Raw genomic sequence first — 23,738 nt, 5'->3', positions numbered from 1 at the left:
CACAAACCCCTACACCCGCCAGAAGACTCACTTCTATCTGTCTGGGAGAAACAGTGGCAACCCACAAAATGTGGGTTAGCAGGTCCCTCCACACCCTGGGGACCCAACGAGCTGCCACTGAGGGGCCTGACAGCTCTGACCCCTTGCTTGGCCCCAGTCCTATTCATCCAGCCCCCTCCTCACCTCACGCCCTGCCTTCCCTAGGAGACCTGAGTCTGCCCAGAGAGCAGGTGGGCAGGTGGACCTGCTTCCCCCTCCCAAACACACACCAGTCTCTGAGGAACCAGCAAGGGGTCACAGCCCCATCCTACCTCAGGGACAGGTGACAGGACCCCTGCCCCTGCCCCCAAAGAAGGATGACTGAACAAGGACTGACCCATATCTGGGGGATGACATTCTGCCTCCTCTCCCCATGTCAGCTATGAGTGTGGGGACAGTGTGTGACTTCTCTTCATCTCCCTCAAGCTGGCTGGGGGACAATAACCACCAGCCCAAGAATTCTCGGGAAATGTTTATTACTTTTTTTTTTTTTGCTTTTTGGGTTACACCCGGCGATTACAGGGGTTACAGGGGTTACTCCTGGCTCTGCACTCAGGAATCACCCCTGGCGGTGCTCAGAGGACCATATGGGATGCTGGGAATAGAACCTGGGTCAGCCGTGTGCAAGGGAAATGCACCACCCACTGTGCTATTGCTCCAGCCCCAGAAAATGTTTATTACTTAACGAGGAAAATCAGAGAGAGAGAGAGATTGATTGATTAATTGCAGGAGAGAGTGCATAAAGGCACCCAGCAGGCTTCCCTCACCCACACATTTCCCATGTTTGAGAAGGGGCTGAGGGGCCGAAATGCAATAGAGGGACCCCTGTGCCAGGTCCCTTCTGCAGAAATGCCAACATCAGCTCCTTGGAAACATTCCTTAGGACAAGCCGTTTCCTCCACATGGAAGAGTCCACTCCTCCCGTAGAATGAACCCCATATTCTCTCTGGTTCCCTCAGTCTCTAGGCTTTGAGCAAGGGAGACCCTAAAACTCAAGCCCCTGAGAGCTGCCCTGTCCCTCTGGTATTGGATAAAATTCCCTACGACGGGCCCAACCTGTAGTACTGTGGGGAAGATTGCTTGCCTTGCAGCCTGGGTTTGATCCCTGGCACCCCATGTAGCCTTCTGAGCCCTGCCAGGAGTGATCCCTGAACAGAGCCAGGAGTAGGTCCTGCGCAGAGCCAGGTGTGGCCCAAAAACAAATAAAACAGCAACAAAGAAAGAAACGTCTCTCGTGATGAGAAAGCTGCCCGGTCAGGCCGTCACTGCGGGACCCTTCAGGATCTCCTAGTGCTTGCATGAGGGGCCGGAGGCCCTCGGAGGCTTCAAACACAGCACTCCCGCCCCAACTTCTCCCAGGGTCCACCAGGCAGGCTCTGGCTGCCGTGGCCCCAACCTACCTGACCCCAACACTTTCAACAGCTTCTGCAAGGGGCGGACTTTGCACTCATTCGTGAGGGACCCCAAGACGTCTCTGGACATCAACAAGACCCGGCAGATCGCCCAGGAGATCATCAAGGTAAAGGGGTGTCCCGGCTCTGCTGACCTGTATCGGGGGAGTGGGGGGTTGCTGCACTGTCTCCCCTCCTGCCTCGATCTGTCGTGTACTCTGAGAGCTGGAGTGAGCAGTGCTGCATCCGTGGCCAGAGCTGCGTCGGTGAGGAAGGAACTCAGTGATCTGTAAGGTCTGAGGGTCAGGACTGAATCCTGGTCACTCTGGCTCTGTGATTTCGGCAGGTTGTTTGGCCTGTCTGAGCCGTGCCTTTCCCCCCTGTGAATCAGGGAAAGCGGTGTAGCAACCTTCCTGGAGAATGGGGCGATTAGGAGAGAGCCAGCCCTTGGGAGAGTCAGAGTCGAGTGCCCTGGAATCACCCAGACTTTTCCCCTTCAAGTTTCCATTTAAAAAATGGCGATTCGAATCCAGAAGGACCTGAATATGAGATCCAACCCGAAACAAGAGCTGAGGAAGAAAGCAGGGGTTGAGCTCCTTCTTAATGAGGGAGGGGTGCGGGGAGGTGCCGATGCCAATGCAAGGGAAACAAAGCTGGAAGAAGCAAATGGACTCATGTCAGGCTAAAAGCTTTTGTGCCCTGAAAGAAACCAGCACCAAAAACAACTAGCTGGGGGTTGGCATGTGGCTCGGTGATAGAATGCATGCTTACATGTGTGAGGCCCTGGGTTCATTCCCCACATGTGTGTGTGCGCACATGCGTGCATGCACGTATACACCACACACACACACACACACACACACACACACACACACACAGAGTTGACCAGGAGTAGATATTGGCATGTCATAGGTCCAATAAGAGGTTAACATTCAAATTATATCAGATCTGACAGCTGTCATGTCACTGTCCTCCCGTTGTTCATCGATTTGCTCGAGCGGGCCCAATAACGTCTCCATTTTGAGACTTGTTTCAATGTGATTGGCATATTAAATACGTCACGGGTAGCTTGCCAGGCTATGTCGTGCAGGCGGGCTCTCCGAGAGGGGTGGAGGAATCAAACCCAGGTCAGCCGGGCTGGCTGCACGCAAGGCAAATGCCCTACCGCTGTGCTATCGCTCCAGCCCAGATCTCACAGCAGGCAAAAATAATAGTAAACTCATCCAGAATGGGACGAGGTGCAGTGAGAAGAGGCAGTGGGTGAGTGCATGGTTTGCTCGCAGAAGGAGCGGGTTTGATTCCTGTCTCTGCACGGTCCCCCAGTGGGGACAGCATCACCAGATGTAATTAATGGACACAAAATAATGGACGCAATCCGGAAAGTTAGTACAGGGGTTCAGATGCTTGCCTTGCCTGTGGTCAACCCATGTTCCATCCTTGGCACCATTCCTAGTCTCCTTAGCTCAGCCAGGAGTTACCCCTGAGCACAGATCTAGGAGTAAGTCCTGGGTATTGCTGGGCTTACTCCTCTCCCACCAAAATAATAATAAATAATAATAATAATAATAAGAAGAAGAAGAAGAAGAAGAAGGTATTTCTCCAAAGCATCTCTCAGATGTCACTCAGACTCCTAACAAATGCTCATCATCACTGATGATCAGAGCCATTAAAATAGCAGCAACAATGAGTTGTCACTTCACACCTTTGAAATGTCCGAAAATCAAAAAATAAGTATTAGGAGGGTGTGTAGAGAAAGATGCCCTGGTGTGTTGGTGAGAATGTCAGTGAGTGCAGCCTCCATGGAGAACAATGGACACGTTTTAAAAACTAACGTTTGGGGGCCCGAGCCCTAGTCCAGTGGGGAGGGCACTTGCCTTACATGCACCCAACCAGGATTATATCTCCAGCATCCCATATGGTCCCACAAGCACTGCCAGAAATAATTCTTGAGTATAGCCAGGTGTGCCCCCACCCCTATTCCCCCCAAAAAACTAACAGATGGAGGGGTCTGGGGTCTAAAAGCTGCTGCTGCCTTGCAAACATGAGGCCATGAATCCTATACTTGGTACTACACACATGCACATGCACGCACACACACACGTGCAGACACTTAAGGCAGGCTCTAGGACTCCTGGCATACATCCAAGACTGTAAGCACATGCTCACACAACAGCAACCCCTGGTAACTATTGCCCCAGAGCACATATGTAAGCATATGCAAGCATCTGGCAGCCTCACCCCTGCCTTAGGTTTAAGATGAAGAGAGCAGGCTCAGTCAGGTTAGGTCAACGATGACCCTGGCTGCCCAGGGGCCGGGGCCAGGGCCAGGGCCTTCCCCTCTCTGAGGCGTGGCTTTGTCAGATGGAAACCGAGGCTGGGGAGGGTGCAGGGGGTTCGAGCGGTGCCGCCCTCGCCCCCTCCTGCTCCCACTGACCTGCGCTCTCTCGGCAGGGTATGGGTTACCTGCACGCCAAGGGCATCGTGCACAAGGACCTCAAGTCCAAGAACGTCTTCTACGACAATGGCAAAGTGGTCATCACAGACTTCGGGCTGTTCGGGATGTCGGGTGTGGTTCGTGAGGGCCGGTGAGTCGGCCTTGGACATCCGGCCTGGTGGGCAGCCCTAGGTGGCCAGGACCGGGCCCTCCTGCAGACTGGTCACCCCGCCAGGTCCACTGGGCCCAGCCCTTTGGGTTCCTCCTTGCACTCAGTTTGGGAGTGGGCTCCCCCACCGCACCCCGCCCCACGCGTATCCTCTGCCCTCTGACAGGGCTGGGGGACCCGGGCTCACTTCCCCGGGAGAGGAAGAGTGTTGGGCTTTGTCTCCCCAAACCAGGCAGAGGGTAGAGGGAGAAAGGCTCCTCCCCCAGTGTTGGAGGACCCAGGAGGCTGAGGCCTCTCTCCTCTCACCCACTCCCTACCCGTGGCTAGTCTCCCACGTGTGGCCACCGGACTCTGTTCTCTGAGGCTGTGGGGCTCCCCCAGTGCAGCTCCGGGACCTGTTCTCCTGCCCCCTGATGTTCCCTGCGCACCGTGCCCTGGCCAGACCCACATGCACGTCCCAGAGGTGCTGGTGCCAGCGGGCCTTGGGCTGTGAGCCTCATTCCGGCTGCTTGCTGCAGGCGAGAGAACCAGCTGAAGCTGTCCCACGACTGGCTGTGCTACCTGGCCCCCGAGATTGTGCGGGAGATGACCCCTGGGAAGGACGAGGACCAGCTGCCCTTCTCCAAAGCTGCTGACGTTTATGCATTTGGGTAATCTTGTTTAGCAGTGTGTGTGGGGGGGGGGAGGTCACCCCCAGTGATGCTTCAGGAATCACTCCTGGTGGTGCTTGGGGGGTCATATGGGATGCCAGGGATTGAACCCGGCTTGGCCGCTTGCCAGGCAGACACCATACCCGCTGTCCTATCTCTCTGGTCCAGACAACCTGGGGTTTCTCATCAGCACCCTTGACTCCCCGGCCCCCGGGCCATGTGGCTAAGGGCTCCCAGAGCCTCAGGCCCGAGTTAGAGTTGCCTCCAGACTCTGTTCACAGCCAGGGTGGCCCTGGATTTGTCATCCAGGCATATGCCCCTGAGGGCAGGAGTAGTGGTCCTGGCTCCTCCGGCTGGCTTGAGCTGAGCGGAGCGGTCCAGGGTGCGGGAGACGATGCCCACGCACGTTCTCCGCAGGACCGTTTGGTATGAGCTGCAGGCGAGAGACTGGCCTTTCAAGGTCCAGCCGGCAGAGGCCCTGATCTGGCAGATTGGAAGCGGCGAGGGAATGAAGCGCGTGCTGGCCTCCGTCAGCCTGGGAAAGGAAGTCACCGTGAGTAGCCCCCGCTGTGTGTGGGGGGGGGGGGGGCGGTGCTTGCCCTCCATCACTCACCTGAGCAGGGCGTGGGATAGGGAACAGCAGAGGCCCCTGCAAGGCCCGTGTCCATTCCCACCCACCCACTGTTCACGTTCTTGCTTTTGCGAAAGCATCTTTAAGGGAGGAGGGCAGGTGGAGGGGACTCTGAGGCAGCGGTGGAAGGGAGCAGGCTCCCTGGCAGAGGGAGTAAAGTAGGAATGTGGTATGCATGCAAGTCTCAGGGGGAAAAAATCTGAAAAAAAAAAAAATTACTGGAAGAAACAGACGACAGTTTACAGCGAATACAAGCAGGGTCAGGCCTTCTCCATCATGGGTTTCTGGAATGTTTGGAAAAGAATCGAAGTTTCCACAGCAAAAAAATTTTTTTTGCAGAATCCCAACTCATAAGGCAATTGCTGACCTAGCTGTTACTCAGTGCTTCCCCGACCCTTCTGGTTTGGCAGTGCTCAGGGTCTCACCCCTGGCTCGTCGCTCAGGATTCACTCCTAGTGGTGCTCAGAGGTGCAGGGGCACTATACGTTGTGCCAGGATTGAATGAAATACGCTTTGGGCATCCTGGGGTGTGGCCCCCAAGCAAACAAAAATAAATGAAATAAATAAATGAAAAGAGGACAGACACTTCTCTTGGCCACTCAGCCACAGAGCCCCCTGGTAGCAGCGCTGGCCCCTGGGGGTGTGTGTTTCATAGCTGGGACTTTGTTCCTTTTATTTATTTATTTATTTGCTTTTTGGGTCACACCCGGCGATGCACAGGGGTTACTCCTGACTCTGCACTCAGGAATTATCCCTGGAGATGCTCAGGGGACCGTATGGGATGCTGGGAATCGAACCAGAGTCGGCAAGGCCAAGCCCTACCTGCTGTGCTATCGCTCCTGCCCCCTATTTAATTAATTAATTTTTAAAAATTTTTTTCTGACTTTGTTCCTTTGGACCCCTTCATCCAGGTAGCCCACCCCCAGGCCTCCTGTTTTCATTGTTCTGTAGAGGTCCTCAGGTAATTCTAGCACCCAGCTGGAATTCTGAACTCAGGGATGTCTTCTCGCCGTCTCCAGCCCCAGCAGCCTTTGCCCAGTGGCTGAGGGTTAGGGGAGGGCCAAGCAGGGGCAGAGGGCAAGTGGGCCGAGCTGCTCTGCCCTCACTTGTTGCTTATTTGGTTTTGTTTCGGTTTTTGGTGTGCTTCCACCTAAAAAGAAATTCTTGTCTGATGGAGGGCAGGTACTGATCTCTTGATCTGTAGCAAAAGAAAAGAAAGTGCCTCGTTGTGAAAAGAGGGGTGTGGCCTCTGAGTGTCACCTCTCTGAGTCACCGCTTGCTTGGGCAAGGCTCTGCTGAGACAGCCACCGAGTGACTGTTCCCAGGAGGTTGGCCAAGGGCCCCCGTTCTTCAGGGGAGCAGCCTGCCTCAGCCCACCGGGCTCCCCAGATGCCCGCTCCTCCTTCCAGGCACTCCTTCCTGCTTGCTCTATTTATCAGCTCTGTCTGTTCCTGTCGCCTTGCTTCAGGCTTCTCCAGGGCCCAAGGGCTGAGGAGACTGATCCTCAGGATGTCCTGTGGGATTCTGGCCTCAGTGCATTCATTTCTGCTGCTGAGGTGCTATCTGCTAGAATTCCGTCTCCTTCCTGTAGTTCTTCTCTTTACCCCTGCATTTTTCCCTCTGCATCTATTTTCTGGGCTTCACATTTAGACCTTGGCTTTCATGTGCAGTTTTTTTTTCCCCTGTACTTTGTAATTACCTTTTTGTGTTATTGATTGAAGCACCTTAGCCTGCTTGCTTGCTTCCTACCTGCCTGCCTGCCTGCCTCCTCTTTCCCTCCTTTCCTCCCTCCCTTTCTCCCTGTTTTTTGGTTTTTTTTTTTTTGGGGGGGGGGGCGCCACAGGTGTCAACACTCAGAGGTTACTCCTGGCTCTGCACTCAGGAATCACTCCTGGCAGGCTTGGGGGATCAGATGGGATGCTGAGGATCAAACCCAGGTCAGAAACGTGCTGGATTCTGTTTCTCCAACTCCTTTCTTTCTTCCTTCCTCATAGTAAGGAGTTTTATTTCATTTTATTTATCTTTTAGGTTTTGGAAGTCCACACTGGCTTTATCCTGACTCTGTACTCAGGAATCACTCCTGGTGGAGCTGGGGGCACCCTATGTCAGTGTCAGGGACTGAATTAAGGTTGGCGGCATGCAGGACAAGTGTGCCTCACCCTCTTTGCGTTTCCTCTCTCTGGCCCTTACTGACAGGGACCAGCCCCGCGTCAGGGGACTCACAGCCGGTGGACTGAGACTCTCGATCACCTAATGTATTTTTTTGCCTAAACAAATCACCTTCAGCAGAACAAAGAAGGCATTATAGAGACCTTTGACAATCTATGCTTATCTAAGCGGGGCATACGTTTAGTTTATTGGTTGCTGCACTGCAGGACAAAGGGAACAGAGGTCTCCAACACTGGTTCCTCTCAGGGGATATTTCCTCTGGGACAAAGAGCGGAGATAAAGCTGGACCCACAGCCTCTCCCTCCGGCTCTCCCTGCTGGTGCTGACTCTCCAGAAAGGAGGTGCCTGACGGTACCCAGCGAGCCCTTCTCCTCACTCTGACCTTTGTTCCCATCCGCTTACCCTTATTCCTTTTTTTTAATATAATTTATTTATTTATTGAATAACTGTGGGAAAAGTTACAGAGCTTTCAGGTTTAGGTCTCAGTCATGAAAATATCAAACACATTTCCCTTTACCAATACTTATTTTTTACCACGAACCCCAATAGAACCCCACCTCCCACCCCTCCCAATTTCCTGTGAGGCAGATGAGTTCTAGTTAACACTCTATCTACTTTGACTAGATTCATTATTTTGATAAAAGATGCACCATTATTATTTAGAGTTTACACCCCCAAATCAGACATGCTGAAAAAGTGTTGTGAAATGATTTGCTTTCTACAGCTGGGTTCAGGAATTAAACGTTGTCGCACAGCCGCAATAGCGGCCACGCAGTTTTGGATTTCTGCTATTTTACTTATTAACCCTGGAAGTCTTTCTACTAAAAGTTAGATAATTAAGAGATTGGTTTCTGTGCTCTGGAGTCGTGGCCGTGCCGGAGAGCCGCTCGTGGGGGGCAACTGGTGACCTCGGTAGGGCGTGAAGGACGGGCCGGAACGCCCCCCTTCCCATGAGGTTTTTGTCGCCCCTGACCCCCGGCTCATACCTGCTGTCCACAAAGCTCCCATGCGGCCGCCATCTTTCTTTCCAGAGAGGAGAGGGCGAAGGGGGCAACACCCTTTCCCCTCCGGGCAGGCATACCCTTATTCCTGAGACTTGTAGCAATTAGTTTCCCTCTCCTCATCCAAAGAAATCTGTCCCCTCCCTCTTTTTTTATTTTTTTTTTAATTTTTATTTTCTTCTTACACTTCCATGGGTTAAATTTCAGTCCTACAGAGTTGTCATCCTGTGACTTGTTTTTTTGCTTCTGTTTCATTAAATCCTGGATCCGTGGCATGATTTCTTCTCTCTCAGATCTTCCTGTTTCTTACTTACCTTCTGATAAAATGCAAACGAGGTCTAAAGCAGTGGTGTCAGGCCAGAAAGATAGTTCTAGGGTAGGAGCCTGTGCTTTGCGGGTGGTTCTAAGGGCTGGATCCTGTGCTGTGCACCAGCACCACACGGTCCCTCAAGCATCACTAGGAGTAGTCCCTGAGCACCGCAGGTGTAGTCTCTCCCAAACAAAATAAAGCATCCCTGAGATGCTTGTGAAAATCAGTCATTTCTGCACCAATTGTGAAGTGTCGGGAGAAGAAGCGGGAGAGCCCGGCAGGGGGAGTGGGCCGTGCTTGCCGGCCTCTTGGGGACCCTGCCCCTCCCTGCCTCCGGCCCTCCACTGATGCCGGCTCCTTTGCAGGAGATCCTGTCTGCCTGCTGGGCGTTTGAGCTGCAGGAGCGGCCCAGCTTCACCATGCTCATGGACATGCTGGAGAAGCTGCCCAAGCTGAACCGGCGACTGTCCCACCCAGGCCACTTCTGGAAGTCTGCTGAGTAAGTCCCGTATGAGAGCCAGACCTACAGGCCGGTCTCACGGGGTCCCTCACAGGACACTGTGGGCTGTGTGGCCCCAGCTTCTCAGCTGGATATGGTCTCGGGGACTGCTGCTCACTGCTGCCCCTGAGCAAGGCTGGGACTTCTCGATCATCGCATGCGACATGGCAACATTTCTCTCTGCTCCCCGAAAGCCTCCATCTCACCTGCCATGCCCGCCCGAGAAGCTTCTGCCTGTGTGGGGCTGGTGGGGGGAGGGGCAGTGAGTGGGAAGCTAGAGTCCCCATGAATTGTTGACAGTGGCATAGACGCAAGGTGGAGCTTTCTCGCCCCCAAACAGCACCTCACGGAGAGCCCCTGCCAGGGTCCCGGAGTGCTCGGCAGCTCAGAGCACACCCCAACTCTGTTCAAACACGTCCTCTGTCCCTGCTGTGCAAGCTGGTTTCCTCGGGGCTGTGGACCCTCACTGTCTACTTTCTGTCTTGTCCCCATTTCCTTTGCTGCCAGGCCACTCCACTACGACATAGCCCTCCCGGACCAGGATTGGGCTCAGAGGGCTGCTGGAAGTGCTTTGCACGTGGGAGACCCCAGCTCAAACCCAGTGCCACGTGGGCCCCTGAGCAACAGTGGGAACAGCCCCTGAGCACTAGGCCAGGAGGAGAGCCTGAGCACCCCTGGGTGTGGCTCAAAAACAAAACAAAAAAAAAAAAACACCATACTTCTAGAAATTAGGGCCTGGAAAAATAGTACAGTGGGTAGGGTGCTTGCCTTATCCGTAGCCCAACCAGGTTTTTAACCATCATTATTTTTTTTTTTTTTTTTTTTTAATTTTTAGTGAAACACCATGAGGTACAGTTGTAGATTTACAATTTTTTGTGCTTGGGTTTCGATTATGCCCAACCAGGTTTGATCTCAGCACCCCATATGGTCCCCTGAGCCCGCCAGGAGTGGTCCCTGAATACAGAGCCAGGAGTAAGCCCTGAGCAGTGCCAGGTGTGTCCCCTAAAACCAAAAAATAAAAAACTTCTAGAAATTAAAAAGTAAAGCCATTTTGGGGGCCAGGGGAAGAGCCGGCAACAGGCTTTGTGTGCAGAAGACTCAGGTTTGGTCCTCGGCACCACGTGGTTTCCTATGCTCTGCTCAGGGAGTAGCCCCAGAGCACTGCCGGGCATGGGTTCCCCCCCAGAAATCCAAAACAAAAGCAGCGTTCTTCCCCCCTCCCCAACCCTCAGAGGCAGATGTAGCCTCCAGCTGACATTGGCATTCTTAATCTGGGGACTGTACCCCACAAACGGTGGCGGCCCGTATATGGCTGAGCCCCTGGCAGGATGGATGGGTTTTAAATCATCGAAGGTAAAGGGCTGCTCTCTTAACATGGACCCTCACATAGAGCCCCAAAGCATCTCCCCTCTGGCAGCAGAGCCCACGTGTCCCTCTGCCAAGGTAGCCCTGCCTTGCCAGGGGCACCTGGACCCACTTTCCTGAGCCCCTGCAGAAGCCGCTCCTGCTGCCTGGGTGGGCGGTCACAGCAGCCCCCTGGTCTGCATGTACCCTGCTGGAGCCGCCTGTGCTCCCCTCACACATTCTTTGCAGTGGTTTTTTTTTGTTTGTTTGTTTTTTGGGTTTTTTTTTTTTTTTTGTGGGAGGGGGGTTTTGCTGGAGAGAGGTTGCTTGTTTTCTTTTTTTAGCTCTTCAGAATCGTCAAAGCCTCTTTGTGGCCGGATTGGGCTGACACCTAGTTTGCCAACACTTTAAAGTCTTAAATGTAAACTAGCCCCCACAAGCTGTTGACACTGAGGGCCCCTACACGGGCTGCCTGGACAGAGCATACAAGTGGGACCAGATGAGCAAAGGGTCCACTCTGCAGCCCCCAGCCAGTGTGGGCACTTGCCAGGGGAATGACAGTTTGTAGTGTGGGAGGGCCAAGAACGTGAGATTCCGTATCTAGCTTCCAGGTAGGACAGGGTGCAGGCCAGCGGGACAGAGCCAGGGTTTAGGGCACTTGCCTCGCACGCAGCTGAACCCTGGCACCACATACGGTGTCCTGAGCAATGCCAGGATTGCCCCCTACTCCCCACACCCAAGTAGATGGGTCAGGGTTTATTCAGAGAGAAGGTTACCCAGCCACTAAGTTAGATTTAAGAATTTAAAAGTACCCGCTCCTCCCCAGGGGACACAGAAGGTCAAGACCAGGCCACTACCAGCAAGAAGTTCGCAGTCTCATAGATGGAGCCGCTGCGGGGCTGATGTGTTCCCAGACTGGGGCAGCCCCTCAGCGGGGCCCAGGAAGCCCGGCTTCAGCGCTATGTGGGCCAGCACCCTCTGCCTGCCCAGGGAGCTGGGGGAGGGGACTCAGGAGGGTCTCAGGGGAACGTCTCGGAGGGTTTCCAGTAGGAGACCCTCGCTTCTCCTGGCCTGACACAAAGTTCAAAGTTCTGGTTTCCTGGCCTCCGGCAGCTTTGTTCCCCAGCCGGGCTCTAGTTTTCTCACTCAGAAAAGGGAGGTGCCAAATGTGAACCAGCAAGCAGGTGACTCCGGAGTCCCTAAGGACTGCACTACCGGTCCCCTCAGTCTCTGGTGGGAAACTGAGTCCCAGGTGTGTGTTGGGTCTTTCTCCCCTCCCGCCCTCTAGCGGGAGACGGCAGGCGGCCTGGGGGAGGCAGTGGCCAAGCGCCATTTCTTCCATGCATGCGTCTCTAATTCTCCTTTTCTCTTTTCTTTCCCATCTGTTTTGTTGCGTCTGTGTTTCCGGGGGTGGGGGTGGCGGGTGTCTGTCCTGTCTCTCTCCTGCCCTTCCACCCGTCCACACTGGGCCCTGACGCCTGCACCTGGGGACGCCTCTGCCACGCTCGGCCCCTTGGGGTGAAACGTCGCGGCCACTCCCAGTCGTTGGCGGAGCCGCTACTACGGGAAAGGACGCCCTGGCCACCCCGACTTTAAGAACACCCGCCCTGTTCTGGAAGAATAGTGTGTCCTGGTTCCACCCCTGCGCTCTGCCCGCTCCCCTCACTTCCTCCTCCCTGTGTGTGTGTGTGTGTGTGTGTGTGTGTGTGTGTGTGTGTGTGTCCATCCCAGTGGACCAAAGGGACCTTCTCGCAGCTGAAGGGACCACCAGCCAGGGGCAGGCGGGCCTGTCTTTCTCACGCTCAGCTCTGGATATGGCCAGCCTGGAACCCAGATGGTAGCCAGAGCTGGTGGGGCTGAGGGGCAGCGCGCCTGCTGGCCAGCTCTGCAGAACCTTCTCCCACAGTCTCGAGGCTGCTGGGCTCAGGCTCTCTGTGCCGGACTCCTGGGGGCCCGAATGCCGCATGATGTCCCTTTGTGTGTCTGCGGCAGGGACGGCGGCTCTGACACAGCCCCTCTCTTCTCTCTCCCTAGGTTGTAGCCTGGCTGCCTTGCATGTCCGGGGGCTTCCTTCCTCCTAATCGACCACCCAGTGCGGCCACTGCTGCTCAGACACACGCTGAGACGCGGGCACTAACCAGGGCGTCGGGCGCTGCTGCTCCAGCCTTTTCCCCCAAGACTCCTTCTCTCGCTTTGTTCTTACCACTGTCCCTTTCCCCGCGCGTGCTGGCCTGCGTGTGCCAGAGTCACTGACCCTTCTGCACGCAGAGCTGATCGCCACCCTGGCAAGACTGACCTTGCGGGGACTCGGCTTCTGCGGGGTGTTCTGATGTGTGTTCCTTACTGACTCCTTACTAACCTTCTGGGAGATTCAACCCGCTGACCTGAGCACGGCGGCCTCCAGCCTCGGCGTCGTCCACGGGATGTGGGAGGGGTTTGGTGTGGCCGGGAGCCCACCTGCATCTTATCCAGCGAGGAGTGGAATGATTTCACGACTGCCTGGAGCCAGCCCTCTCCTGCCGGGCACGGTCCATCTTGTGGCCCTGAAAGATTCCAGCATTGGGCCTGTGGGCTGGGCCCCCGCGGTTCACCTGCAGAGGATGACCTGTTTCCAGTTTCACCAATAGGAGCCCAGCTCCCGCCTCTTCCGCTACTCAAAGGCGCCTTCTGACTCTTCTGACCTGGGCAGCCAGAGCAAACCTGACCCCAGTGGTTCCCGACAATCCCCAGCCAATGGGGCAGCCCATGGGGACCCTGGCCACCCCAGGCCCACACCCAGACTTCTGGAAGCAGGCTCGGGTTGTCCCATACATCAGCCCACTTCTCAGATTATTTCCCCCCCCCCCACCACCACCCCACCCCCAGGCTTTCTTTCCTCTGAGAAACATTTCGCAAAGGAGACTGGCACTTCCGCTCGATTTTGGGGCCCATGCCTCTCCCCCAGCCACACAGAACCAGCCTGGGTTCAGGCAGCGGGAGGCACACAGCTCCCCCGGAAGGCTCGAGTAGTTCCAGAGGGTCTGGATGCTGGGCCGGGCCGAGGCCGCTTGACTGGTCAGCCCTTCTCGCTTGCTGGGGCTTGGGTCCTCTGCGCTTCAGCGGGCAGCCCCGCTTCCTAGCGAATGCTGTCCAATAGCAGAGGGCACCCTGCAGGTGTGTAACTCTTGTTTCTGTTCCTCTTTGCAGCATGAGCAGCAGCAAGGTGGCGCCCCGCTTTGAAAGGTTTGGCCTGGGTATCCTGGAGTCCGCCAACCCAAAGATGTAGCCAGCCGGGCAGTGCCACTTCCAGCTCCTATTCCCCCTAACTGTATTTGTAAAACACCCACCGAGATGACCGCAGGGCACCACCCTCTGCACCATCCTCTCTGACTCCTCAGTGGACACCCCTGAACTGGCGGTGCCACCCCTGCGTGCCAGGCGTGCGCCTGTGCCAACAGGTGGCCAGCGTTTACACGAATGTCCTGGCAGACGAGCCCTCTGGGCCCTGCAGGGCTTGGGGGAAGTGAGGGGGCCATGAGGGTCCCCCTGAGGAAGGAAAGAATGCCTCGTGAAGGCGTTTTTGTCTTGGAATCACAGGGACGCCCACGGGATCTGGCCGTCTCAGCTCCAGACACCCCATCAATGGGGCACCTTGCCCAGCAGGATTCTCCCTTAGTCCATCCCATGACTTGTCCCTTCCTCCATCAGGGCCAGGGTGCCCTGATCCTGGAACCCAACTAGATTGGGGGTGAGGAGTTCCCCGAGAACTTGGTTTCCCTCACTCCACCCAGCTTGAACCTGCAGGAAAGGTTGAGACAGAACTGGTAATATGAGGACTGATGTGGGGGCCTGGGTGGGACCTGCTGCAGGAAGAGGCATTTCACGTGGCCTCAGAAAAGCACCAGAGACGCAAACAGGCCCTGGCATGTGTCCCCAGAACTGAGGCCCAGCCCTCTCCCTGGAAGGTTTGGTGGACAGCAAAGCCCTCGTCCCCCCCGCCACCCACATGCAGGGGGCCCTGCCCATGTCAACCACAGGGAGCCAATCACCCAGAGCCCTGAGCTGAGCTGAAAACCCCCAGATCTTCAGAGTTTGCCCTTGCACCAAGCTGGGCTCTTTTAATATCCATTGGAACCAGAAGGAGAGAAAGGTTTGGGGTATTTTGTGGACAAGACTTCTGTCCCCTGGAGAAGTGTTCTCAGCCCCAGTGCGGCTCGCAGCCCATGGGAGGCCCGGGCCCCCTCCCCACTACCGGAAGAGAGACAGGCAAGAAGGTCTTAGTGTCACTGTCCTATCAGGCCCCAGAACCAGGGAGGATGGAGGGTGCCTGGAAGAACAGGAGGTGAAGTTGGACTCAGCCGGCTCCGCTCCCAGCTGCCGTGGGGGACAGGTATATCTGGAAGCTCCCTGGAGTCATGTCAGAACAGTCTAGAACACGGACCACTCTTCCTGGGAGCCAGGCGTCCCTGGGGTTTTGAGTCTCCCAACTGAGATGGGCCCATTCCCTTTACCCCACAGCCCTCCAAGACCCCCCACCCCAGCACCACAGAGACATGCCATATGCCCGCCACTTCTGTGCAGTCGGCTCTAGGATTCGGGAGGTCATGGTAGGCTGTCTTTCCCCAGTCGCGCCCCAATACACATACAGGTCTCCACTTCCAAAACCACAGCCTATGGGGGTAGTCCAGGGCTGGAGGTTCCTCCCAACAACCCCTCAGCCCCAGGCCATGATGCAGGTTTAGCATTTTATGAGCCACTCAACTTTTTGTATCTTGTGCACATGCGTCCCGGGGATGGAGCAGTTACAGCCCCTCTGGAACAATGCCCTCCGTGCCTAAGTTCTGCCAGGACCCCCGTCCCCTCTGGGCCCAGGTCACCTCCCGCTGCCCACTGGGCCCCGCCCTGCTGTCTTTTTCGTCTGGAGAAGGCAGAGCACACTGGCATGTGTGTGAGAAGCCCTGGGTGCCAGGGAGTCCCTCCCCGCAACACACCCCAACACACACACACACACATACATACACGCTCAGAAGGTAGCATTTGGGAGCCTGGGAGAGACTCGGGCCTGCAACACATGAGGGGCCTGCAGGAGCATTTTGCCACCTGGTCCTCTGAGCACCTGCAGGTGTGACCCCCCAGAGTGAAAGTCACCTGAAGCGCCTTCCCTGCTCAGTGCCCTCTCTGCTGCTCAAGTGACTGTGAATAAAGGCAAGGGGGACAAGTTGGTCCTTCATGTGCCCTGCGGCAGCACCGAGGCCGGCACATACTGTGAATACAGCGCCTGCCGCTCACCCTTGTGTGTGTGTGTGTGGGGGGGGGGGGGGGCGTAGGCTGAAAGGGCTCCTTGGTGACGGTCGGGGAAACCCCCTCTCTGCCCAGATCCCAGCTTCCAGAGCCCTGGGTGTGCCCTCCGCACCTTCAGCCCCCAGAGCCACGGCCCCAAGCTTCCATCCAACTCAGATCTGGGGTCCTAACAAGTTCCCAGCCAACGGGGAGCCGAGTCACCCCGGGGTCACCTTCGGGTCAACACATGGTGTTCTCTATGGGCTTGTGGGGCCAAGAGAGCCCTGTGAAGGGGGTGGTATGGGGGGCTGGCGCGTGGGCAAACACAGCATCTTCCGTAGTCGCACAGCACACACTTGCTGTCCTGAATGTGATGTAAAATTTGTACAGTAAAAGTTTTTATATTTTCTATCAACTGCATTTGTCTTCCAGAAATGCTATTAATTTAAATTAAAATGATTAGTATTAAGGAGCGTGCTGCAGTCATCTGTCCTCCCTGGGTCTGGGGTTTGTGAGCCGTACCCACATGTTCCAGGGAGCTTGTGTCTGCGTGGCTGGGTCCTGGCTGATGATGTGGGAGGCCTGGATTGGAGGCCTAGGCTGCCTGCACCTCCCCCCCACCCCCAGGCCAAGTTGGTCAGGGTTTCTGACCCAGGGCCCCCTCAGAGTGTGCACTACCCACAAACACCACCAGGGGCACTGGAAAGACCTGGAGCGGGGAAGGGGCTTCCTATGTATTTCACTTAAGGTAGAGTTGAGGAGGCATGAGAACGTTTCTGTTTTTGTTTTTCTGAAAGTGGGGCAGTAGCTGAATAAGTTTGGGGAACTGTTCTAAGCAGAGAAGGAAGAGCACCTGGGTTCCCATGCCCAGGGAGGGTCAGCCAGCCCCCACGGGAGACCGTGAGCACCCGGGCAAGACCAGTATGTCCTCCACTGCCCCTGCTTGTTGGAGACCCAGGGGCAGAAGGGGCGTGGAGTGGTCGTTCCCCTAATCCTGCCCATGAGAGAGACTCTGGAGGTTGAGGTAAGTAAACAGTAGAGGAGAAAGGAACCCAGCTTTTGTGGGCCCCCTACTCTGAGCCAGGTGCTTTCTTCTCTGCCTTTGCTCACTTTAATCCTCCCCAGTATGCCTAAAAGCGTTACATTGTAGTGTTTCAAATCTTATTATCTAGTTGTACTCTGGAGAACCTGGCAGGCTACGAGGGTATCTTGCCCGCACGCAGAGTCTGGCAAACTCCCCATGGTGTACTCAGTATGCCAAAAACCAGTAACAATGGTGGGTCTCATTCTCCTGACCTGAAAGAGCCTTGAATATGGCACTTTCTAAAAGCTCAGGGCTAGGACGAAGGAGAGGTTACTGGTGCCTGCTTGAGGAAATTGATGAACAACAGGATGACCGTGACCGTGACTGTGACAGCTGAGGAGGCCAGCACAGAGAGGTTAAGGTATCCACTCAAGGCCACACAACCTCATCTTTGACTGCAAAACCTTTCTTTCATCCAAAGTCACGGAACTTTCTGGTCAGAAAATGGCACCAATTATTTAACACATGTGAAAAAGCAGTGTCCTTGCCATGAGCCAGTGAAGCCTGATGGGCGGCTTCAAGAAGGAGGTGGCCCTCACACTGTTTGAAGGGTGAGTCATATGGTGACACCGAAGCATGGATAACACAGCAAAGGCTCCGAGGACTGGGAACTGTGCTTTGGAAAGCATGTGTCTCTCAACTGTTTTAAGATGTGTTTGGATGAACATGGAAGGATCAGTCCAAAGAGGTGTGTGTGTGTGTGTGTGTGTGTGTGTGTGTGTGTGTGGTGTGTGTGTGTTTGTGTATATCTCTGTGTGTGTGTGTTTGTGTATATCTCTGTGTGTGTATGGGTTGTGCCCAGGGCCTCACCCATGTAGTCAAATGCTCTACAGGGAGCCAGTGACAATCTGTAGCAGGGGAGAGTGGGTTAGAACTGGACTTTCCCCAGGGCAGGGGCGATAAAGAACAGCTGACCAGATGTGAAGGAGATGGGCAGCCCGGCTGAGTTCACACATGTCTGCCCTTGGGGTGTTAGAAGCATTCCGTCAGTGGGACTTTGTGACTGAACACTCAGGGTTCATGCCCGTAATCCATCCCTGGCTGATGCCGGATAAAATTGTCATCGGCCACCTTCCAGATCACACTCCTCTCCTGGAAGGGAGCAACATGAAGCTCACCATTACCATGCTGCTAGAGCCCTCGCCAGGCTGTCTCACTCTCAGTGCCCCAGAGGGGGGCAGGAGAGACCCCCTCCCTGCCCCAAGGGACCCAGCGCCAGCAACCAAAATCTTCCAGAACTCAACCACCACCCTGCTCATGGCCACTCTTCACACACTTACCCTCCACACACTCAGACCGAGCCTCACCCATGAGTGAACCTCTTCCTGGACCCTGTGACACTTCATAGGACACACCTTTCCCATACTCTAAGAGTACAGCACCACATTTGATGGGATTCAAAGTAGGAGGCAACTGATCTTAGAGAGAAATACTATTTTATTTCGGTTCTGCTTTAGGGCAGGATTTGTGATTCGGAATGGAAACACCCAAATTATGATGGTAGGAAGGTGTAATGGTGCTGGGATTGGTGTTTGACTATTAAATGTAATCAAATTTGTGAAATACTTTATAAATTTTTTTTAAAAGAATCGTTCACTCAGAAGGTGAGTCTGGATGGGGCCAGGAGGTGGTTGACACCCAGCTGAGATTTTCAAGGCACATGTAGCCTGGGATTGGCCTGGCAGATGGTCTTGACAGTTGGCAACATATTGAAAACTCTGGGAGCTCATGAAGCTGAGAGAGCTAATAGAGTGTGGCAGAGACTAGCGAGGGCAAAGCTTAGTCTCTTCTTACAGCTCTTGAAACAGGCAGACCAAGAGGCCTAAGAATTAGTACAGCAGGTAGGACACAGCCAATCCAGGTTCGATCCCCAGTAACCCCATATGAACTCCTGAGCCCTGCCAGTAGTGATCCCTGAGCATAGTCAGGAATAAGCCCTGAGTACTGCTGGGTGTGGCCCCCAAACAAAAACAAAACAGGCAAACCTTTCCCAGCTTCCTTTTCAGCTATGAGTCTATGGGTCTGAGTGGTACTGTGAGGTTCTGGTCACAGAACAATCTCCCATTGCTGACCACAAGAGACCCTCCCCAGACACCTTGGGTAACTCCTTGTTGAAGATAGCAGCACCCCATCTGTCTGGGAGGTATTGAATCTATGATGGGGCTTATGGACAAACCCATCATGAGCCAGGGGACATTTGGGTGGGGGCCACTTTCAATTCTGGATCTATTGTAGTTCACAAGCACTGAGAGTATGTTACTTGGTAATAGTGATATCAAGCAAGTATTGAGGAAAACCCTAGACATTGTGCTCATCATAAGACAAATATCTGATTTGTGTCCAGAATAGTTCTTGGAAGTTAATATTATTAACCCACTTTCTAATTAAGAGAATCACTTGACAGAGATCATACAGTAAATGAGAGGCAGAATTTAAACCCAGATTTGAATGATACCTGATACCTTCTTTATTAACATTTTCTTCAGCACTGGAGACATGGTTTACAGGACAGAAGCACGTGATTTTCATGCAGGAGGCCCAGGTTCAGTTCTAGAACTTCATGGTGCCCTGATCACTGCTGTGTGAACCCTGAGCATTGAACTGAGTAGCCCTTGAGCACCGTAGAGTTTGACCAACACACACACACACACACACACACACACACACACACACACACACACGAGCCAGGTTATTTTACATATTGAAAGTAAACCTCGAAAATCATGAACAATAGTAGAATTTAATATTCAAAAAAGACTCAATAAACCTAAGAGATAATTACACCAAGTTTTCCTGCCAATTTATCTTGAATATGCATGCAGAGCAAGATTAAAACTGCAAACAAGAACCTCCCAAGATTGGTTTAAACACCACATAGGCTCTTTTCCAGAGCTTGTGTTGATAAAGGACTTGTTGAGAGAGTCTATGCTAATAGCAGGTCCTAATCTCCCAAGGGGGTCTCAGTCCTGGCTTCCTGTGGAAAAAAAACACTAAAACTCAAGACATCTGGAACCAGCGTGATAGTACTGTGGATGGGGCACTTGCCTTGCTTGAGGTCAACCTGGCTTCCCCTGAGCACTGTCAGAAGTGATTCCTGCATCAGAACAAGGAGTAAGCCCTGAGCACTGCTGGGTGTATTCCCCTCAGAGAAGAAATAAAAGATATGTGCAGAGCCAGAGAGTGAACTCAGTGGTCTGGAGCTCATTCTTTGTATACCAGAGTTCTGGGTGGGTTTTATTCCTTGCACCAGGTGTTTTTCTTAGTACTTCCAGGAGTTACCCCTGAGAACTTAGCTCAGAGTAGACCCTGAGCACTGCTGGGTGTGACCACCAAACCAAAAATAAATAAATTATTAAATAGTTATGCACACTTAAACTCACTGTGGCTTATTTATAATAGTCAACAATTGGAAAGAACTCAAATGACCAGCAACATGAATAGAAAGAGAAACTACGGGCTGTGTGTGTGTGTGTGTGTGTGTGTGTGTGTGTGTGTGTGTGTACTGAGCTATCAGAAAAGATGAAGATGAAACCGTTTGGGGCTGGAGTGTGAGTGCTTGCCTTGCATGTGGCTAGCCCCTCGGTTTAATCATCAGCACCATATACAGTCCCTGAACCCCATCAGGAATGCTACCTGAGCACAGAGCCATGAGTAAGGCACTGCCTGGGGTGACCCTCAAATCAAAACTAAACAAAAAAGATGAAGGAGGTGGGGAAAGATAGTACAGTGGGTATGGTGCTTGTCTTGCATGTGGCTGATCTAAGCTTGATCCCCAGCACCTCTGAGCAGCACCAGGAGTGACCCTGCGGAGATCCAAGAATATGTCCTGAGCACACTGAGTGTGGCCCAGCTCCCCTTCCCACTAACAAGAAATAGAAATAAAGAAAAGCACAATGTCTACTTACTCCTGAACTCAGACATCAGGGAATGGGGAGGAGTGAGGTTCACTGGACTGGCCCATGAGACTGCTGATCAGAGCTGGTGGATTGTTGCCTTCTTGGATGAGACTGGGTTTCAGGACTGGTGTTGTTGTTGTTGTTTGTTGTTGTTGTTGTTGTTTTTCGTCTTTTACTGTTTGATGGAAAGAAGTTAGAAGTCTGGGCATTCTTTCTTTAAAAAAAATTAAAAATTATTGTGGGGTATGCCCTGATGAAGTCCCTGCTCCCACACCCACATCTCACCGCTGACACCATGTTAATGGCCCAATTCCACTGCTTCACAACTAATCCATACAGAGACACCAAAGTGACTAAAATTACAGGTACACAGGATTTCAGGCTAGATCTCCGGAGTCTCCTTCGAGTGGGAAGCCTCCCCCCAACCTCCTAGGGTGGGCAGCTTCCCCCAAGACCTCTGTACTTCCAGAAGCCCTGGAAGCCACACCCACATCCCACAGCTGCCACGATATAAACCCATTGGCCCAGTTTTAGAGCTCCTGGAGTTTCTGGAGCATGCGGCCACGTGTGCAGCCACACAATACCTCCAAATTCCACAATACCCACAGCCCAGTAGGAGCATACCAATTTTGGTGCGAAAGTTGCAAAGACATCAACTGAGCTCAATAAACAAAAAATGCAGAAGACCCAACTAGCAACAAGAGTTTAGTAAACTCTAAGACAAAGACTTAATGAAATATAACAATTTTCACAAATTTTCTTTTGCTAAAGTGATTTTTGATAATTACATTATCCATTTAGTTGTAGCAAGCAATATAAGGTAAATTATATTGTGCCGGCGTGTGGTGCCACCAGGATGTGAACCTGTACCTGTGGGGCGAGTGCATCAGCAGCTTGATGGTGACTTCAAATTGCCGCTATGCCTCTGGCCAGACCCCAACAACTTGCAAGCAAGTTTTCCAAGAATGTCAACAGCCAAAATGTAAGTGGGAGCCACACCCACAAAAGCTCAGCCATCCAAAGCTCATTTATCAGCCTTGCTTAAGAGATTCGTAAATTTCAAAAGACATCAAAAGCCACAGTTAATCTCAGACCCACAGAAGGTTGAACAGGCGTAAATCGAAGAGTGGGGGCAGCCTGGTGCCTATGGGAAGCAGAGCCCCTAATAGTCACTTACTTCCACAATAAAAAATAACCACCAATAACCCTAAACAGACTCCACTGTCTCAGGCCAGATCTCACCAGGATACATTAATCTGCCAAAAACTTAGGTATGTGCTTTGTTTTGTGTTTAAAGATATATTATTTATTTATTTGCTTTTTGGGTCACACCCAGCAATGCACAGGGGTTATTCCTGGTTCATCAACTCAGGAATTACTCCTATCATATGGGATGCTGGGAATCGAACCTGGGTCGGGCTGCATGCAAGGCAAATGCCCTGCCCACTGTGCTATCATTCCAGCTCCAGGAGTATGTTTTTTTTTGTGACTAAAATCTCCAGGTTTCCTCAGGGTTGGGGTGGGCTACCTCCCCCCACCTCCCTATACATCCAGAGCCTCAGCAGTCATGTCCACACCCCAGAGCCGCCACCCAGCCCTACCTGCCCTATAAAAATACTAAACACTCTGAACAATTATGATGATATCTTATCTATATTGCAAACCATAACACACAAAAGGAGAGAGAGAGAGAGAGAGAGAGAGAGCAAGCAAAAGAAGAAAAATGCCTCTCCATAGAGCAGACCGGGGGAGGGGGTAATGGGGGCTGTTGGGAGGGAAATGGGGTCATTGGTGGTGGGAAATGTACACTGGTGGATAGATGGGCATTGGATCATTGTATTTCTGAAACCCAGTCATGAAGAGCTTTGTAATGGTCTATATCATGGATATTTAATTCAAAATTATTTTTTAAAATATTATTAAAAAATTGTTGTGTGCCTAAAAGGGCACGCTTGGGGGGTGGTTGTGGAAATGGGGCCAATAGTGGAGGGAAGGCTGTGCTGTTGGCAGGGTTGGTGTTAGAATATTGAATGCCCATAACAACTGTATTATGAACAACTTTGTAGAACACGGTTTAAATAAAGAGAAAGAAATATTGCAGGGAGGACATTGGACTACACCCAGCAGTGCTCAGAGCTTTCTCTTGACTCTGCTCAGGCATCACTCCTGATGGTGCTCTGGGGACCAAACCTGGGGTGGTGCTTACAAGGCAAGCAACTCACTGTCTGTACTAGCTCTCAAGACCCTAGAATTCTGGTTTTCATTCCAGCTCCCATAACTGGCTCGGCTCTTATTTCTCAAACATGTCTCTGACAAGCAAACACATTTGCAGACTGGAAGTGGCCTGCAGATGGCTCTGCAGTGACTTCTGGCCCACCTCTGGCTTCCAGGGAACACATTTGGAACACAAAAGAAACTGTCATGCCAGGAATCAGGCATGCCCGCTCTCCTGAGTCCTGTTGTCCACATTGACTGCTTTGGTACTGTGCCCTACTCCAAACCCAAAGCCCATTCCAGGAGCCTTGCAGGTATGGTATAGGAGCTTCTGATAGTGCAGGGCTTTGAGTGAATCAGGCAGCAGATGATGTGGGAGGTGAGGCGGCATACAGAGGTGATGCTCACAGTCCAGCCCTCTGGTGCCACCCCGTTCCGTTCTTATCTCCTGCCTGGAATCACCGCCCTCTGCCTCCTTGCCCAGTCTTTTTCTAGTTTCGTTTCTCTTCTGTAGTTAGACTTTCCCCAAAGCTCAATTACAGCAGCTCTGCAGATAAGATTAGTCTGCATCAGGAGATTTCTGATCTCAGCTTCCAGGAGATTTCACTGTTCTGCACCCAGCAGTCTGCAGCCCCTCCCCTCTTCATC

General features: G+C 53.0%; 1 protein-coding gene across 5 annotated transcripts in view; it reads left to right on the top strand.

The window, feature by feature from the left end:
• The window catches only part of KSR1 (kinase suppressor of ras 1), a 147,209-nt gene extending 133,247 nt beyond the window's left edge, over nucleotides 1-13,962 (top strand). For 2 of the 5 annotated variants that reach the window (XM_056126752.1, XM_056126751.1), the window contains 7 exons: nucleotides 1,462-1,558; nucleotides 3,882-4,015; nucleotides 4,552-4,683; nucleotides 5,101-5,236; nucleotides 9,160-9,293; nucleotides 12,180-12,260; nucleotides 13,824-13,962. In XM_056126752.1, coding sequence (XP_055982727.1) covers nucleotides 1,462-1,558; nucleotides 3,882-4,015; nucleotides 4,552-4,683; nucleotides 5,101-5,236; nucleotides 9,160-9,293; nucleotides 12,180-12,260; nucleotides 13,824-13,902 — 793 coding nt within the window. In that variant the 3' untranslated portion in view covers nucleotides 13,903-13,962. Of the gene's footprint in view, nucleotides 1-1,461; nucleotides 1,559-3,881; nucleotides 4,016-4,551; nucleotides 4,684-5,100; nucleotides 5,237-9,159; nucleotides 9,294-12,179; nucleotides 12,261-12,671; nucleotides 12,849-13,823 lie in introns of those variants that run through there. The other 3 variants (XM_056126754.1, XM_056126753.1, XM_056126756.1) reach the window with 2 other exon arrangements.
• The last annotated feature ends 9,776 nt before the right edge of the window (nucleotides 13,963-23,738 follow it).

Source organism: Sorex fumeus, unplaced genomic scaffold (genome assembly GCF_029834395.1).
Source record: "Sorex fumeus unplaced genomic scaffold, SorFum_2.1 ptg000063l, whole genome shotgun sequence".
NCBI lineage: Eukaryota > Metazoa > Chordata > Mammalia > Eulipotyphla > Soricidae > Sorex > Sorex fumeus.
This window is presented reverse-complemented; position numbering and strand designations above follow the sequence as displayed.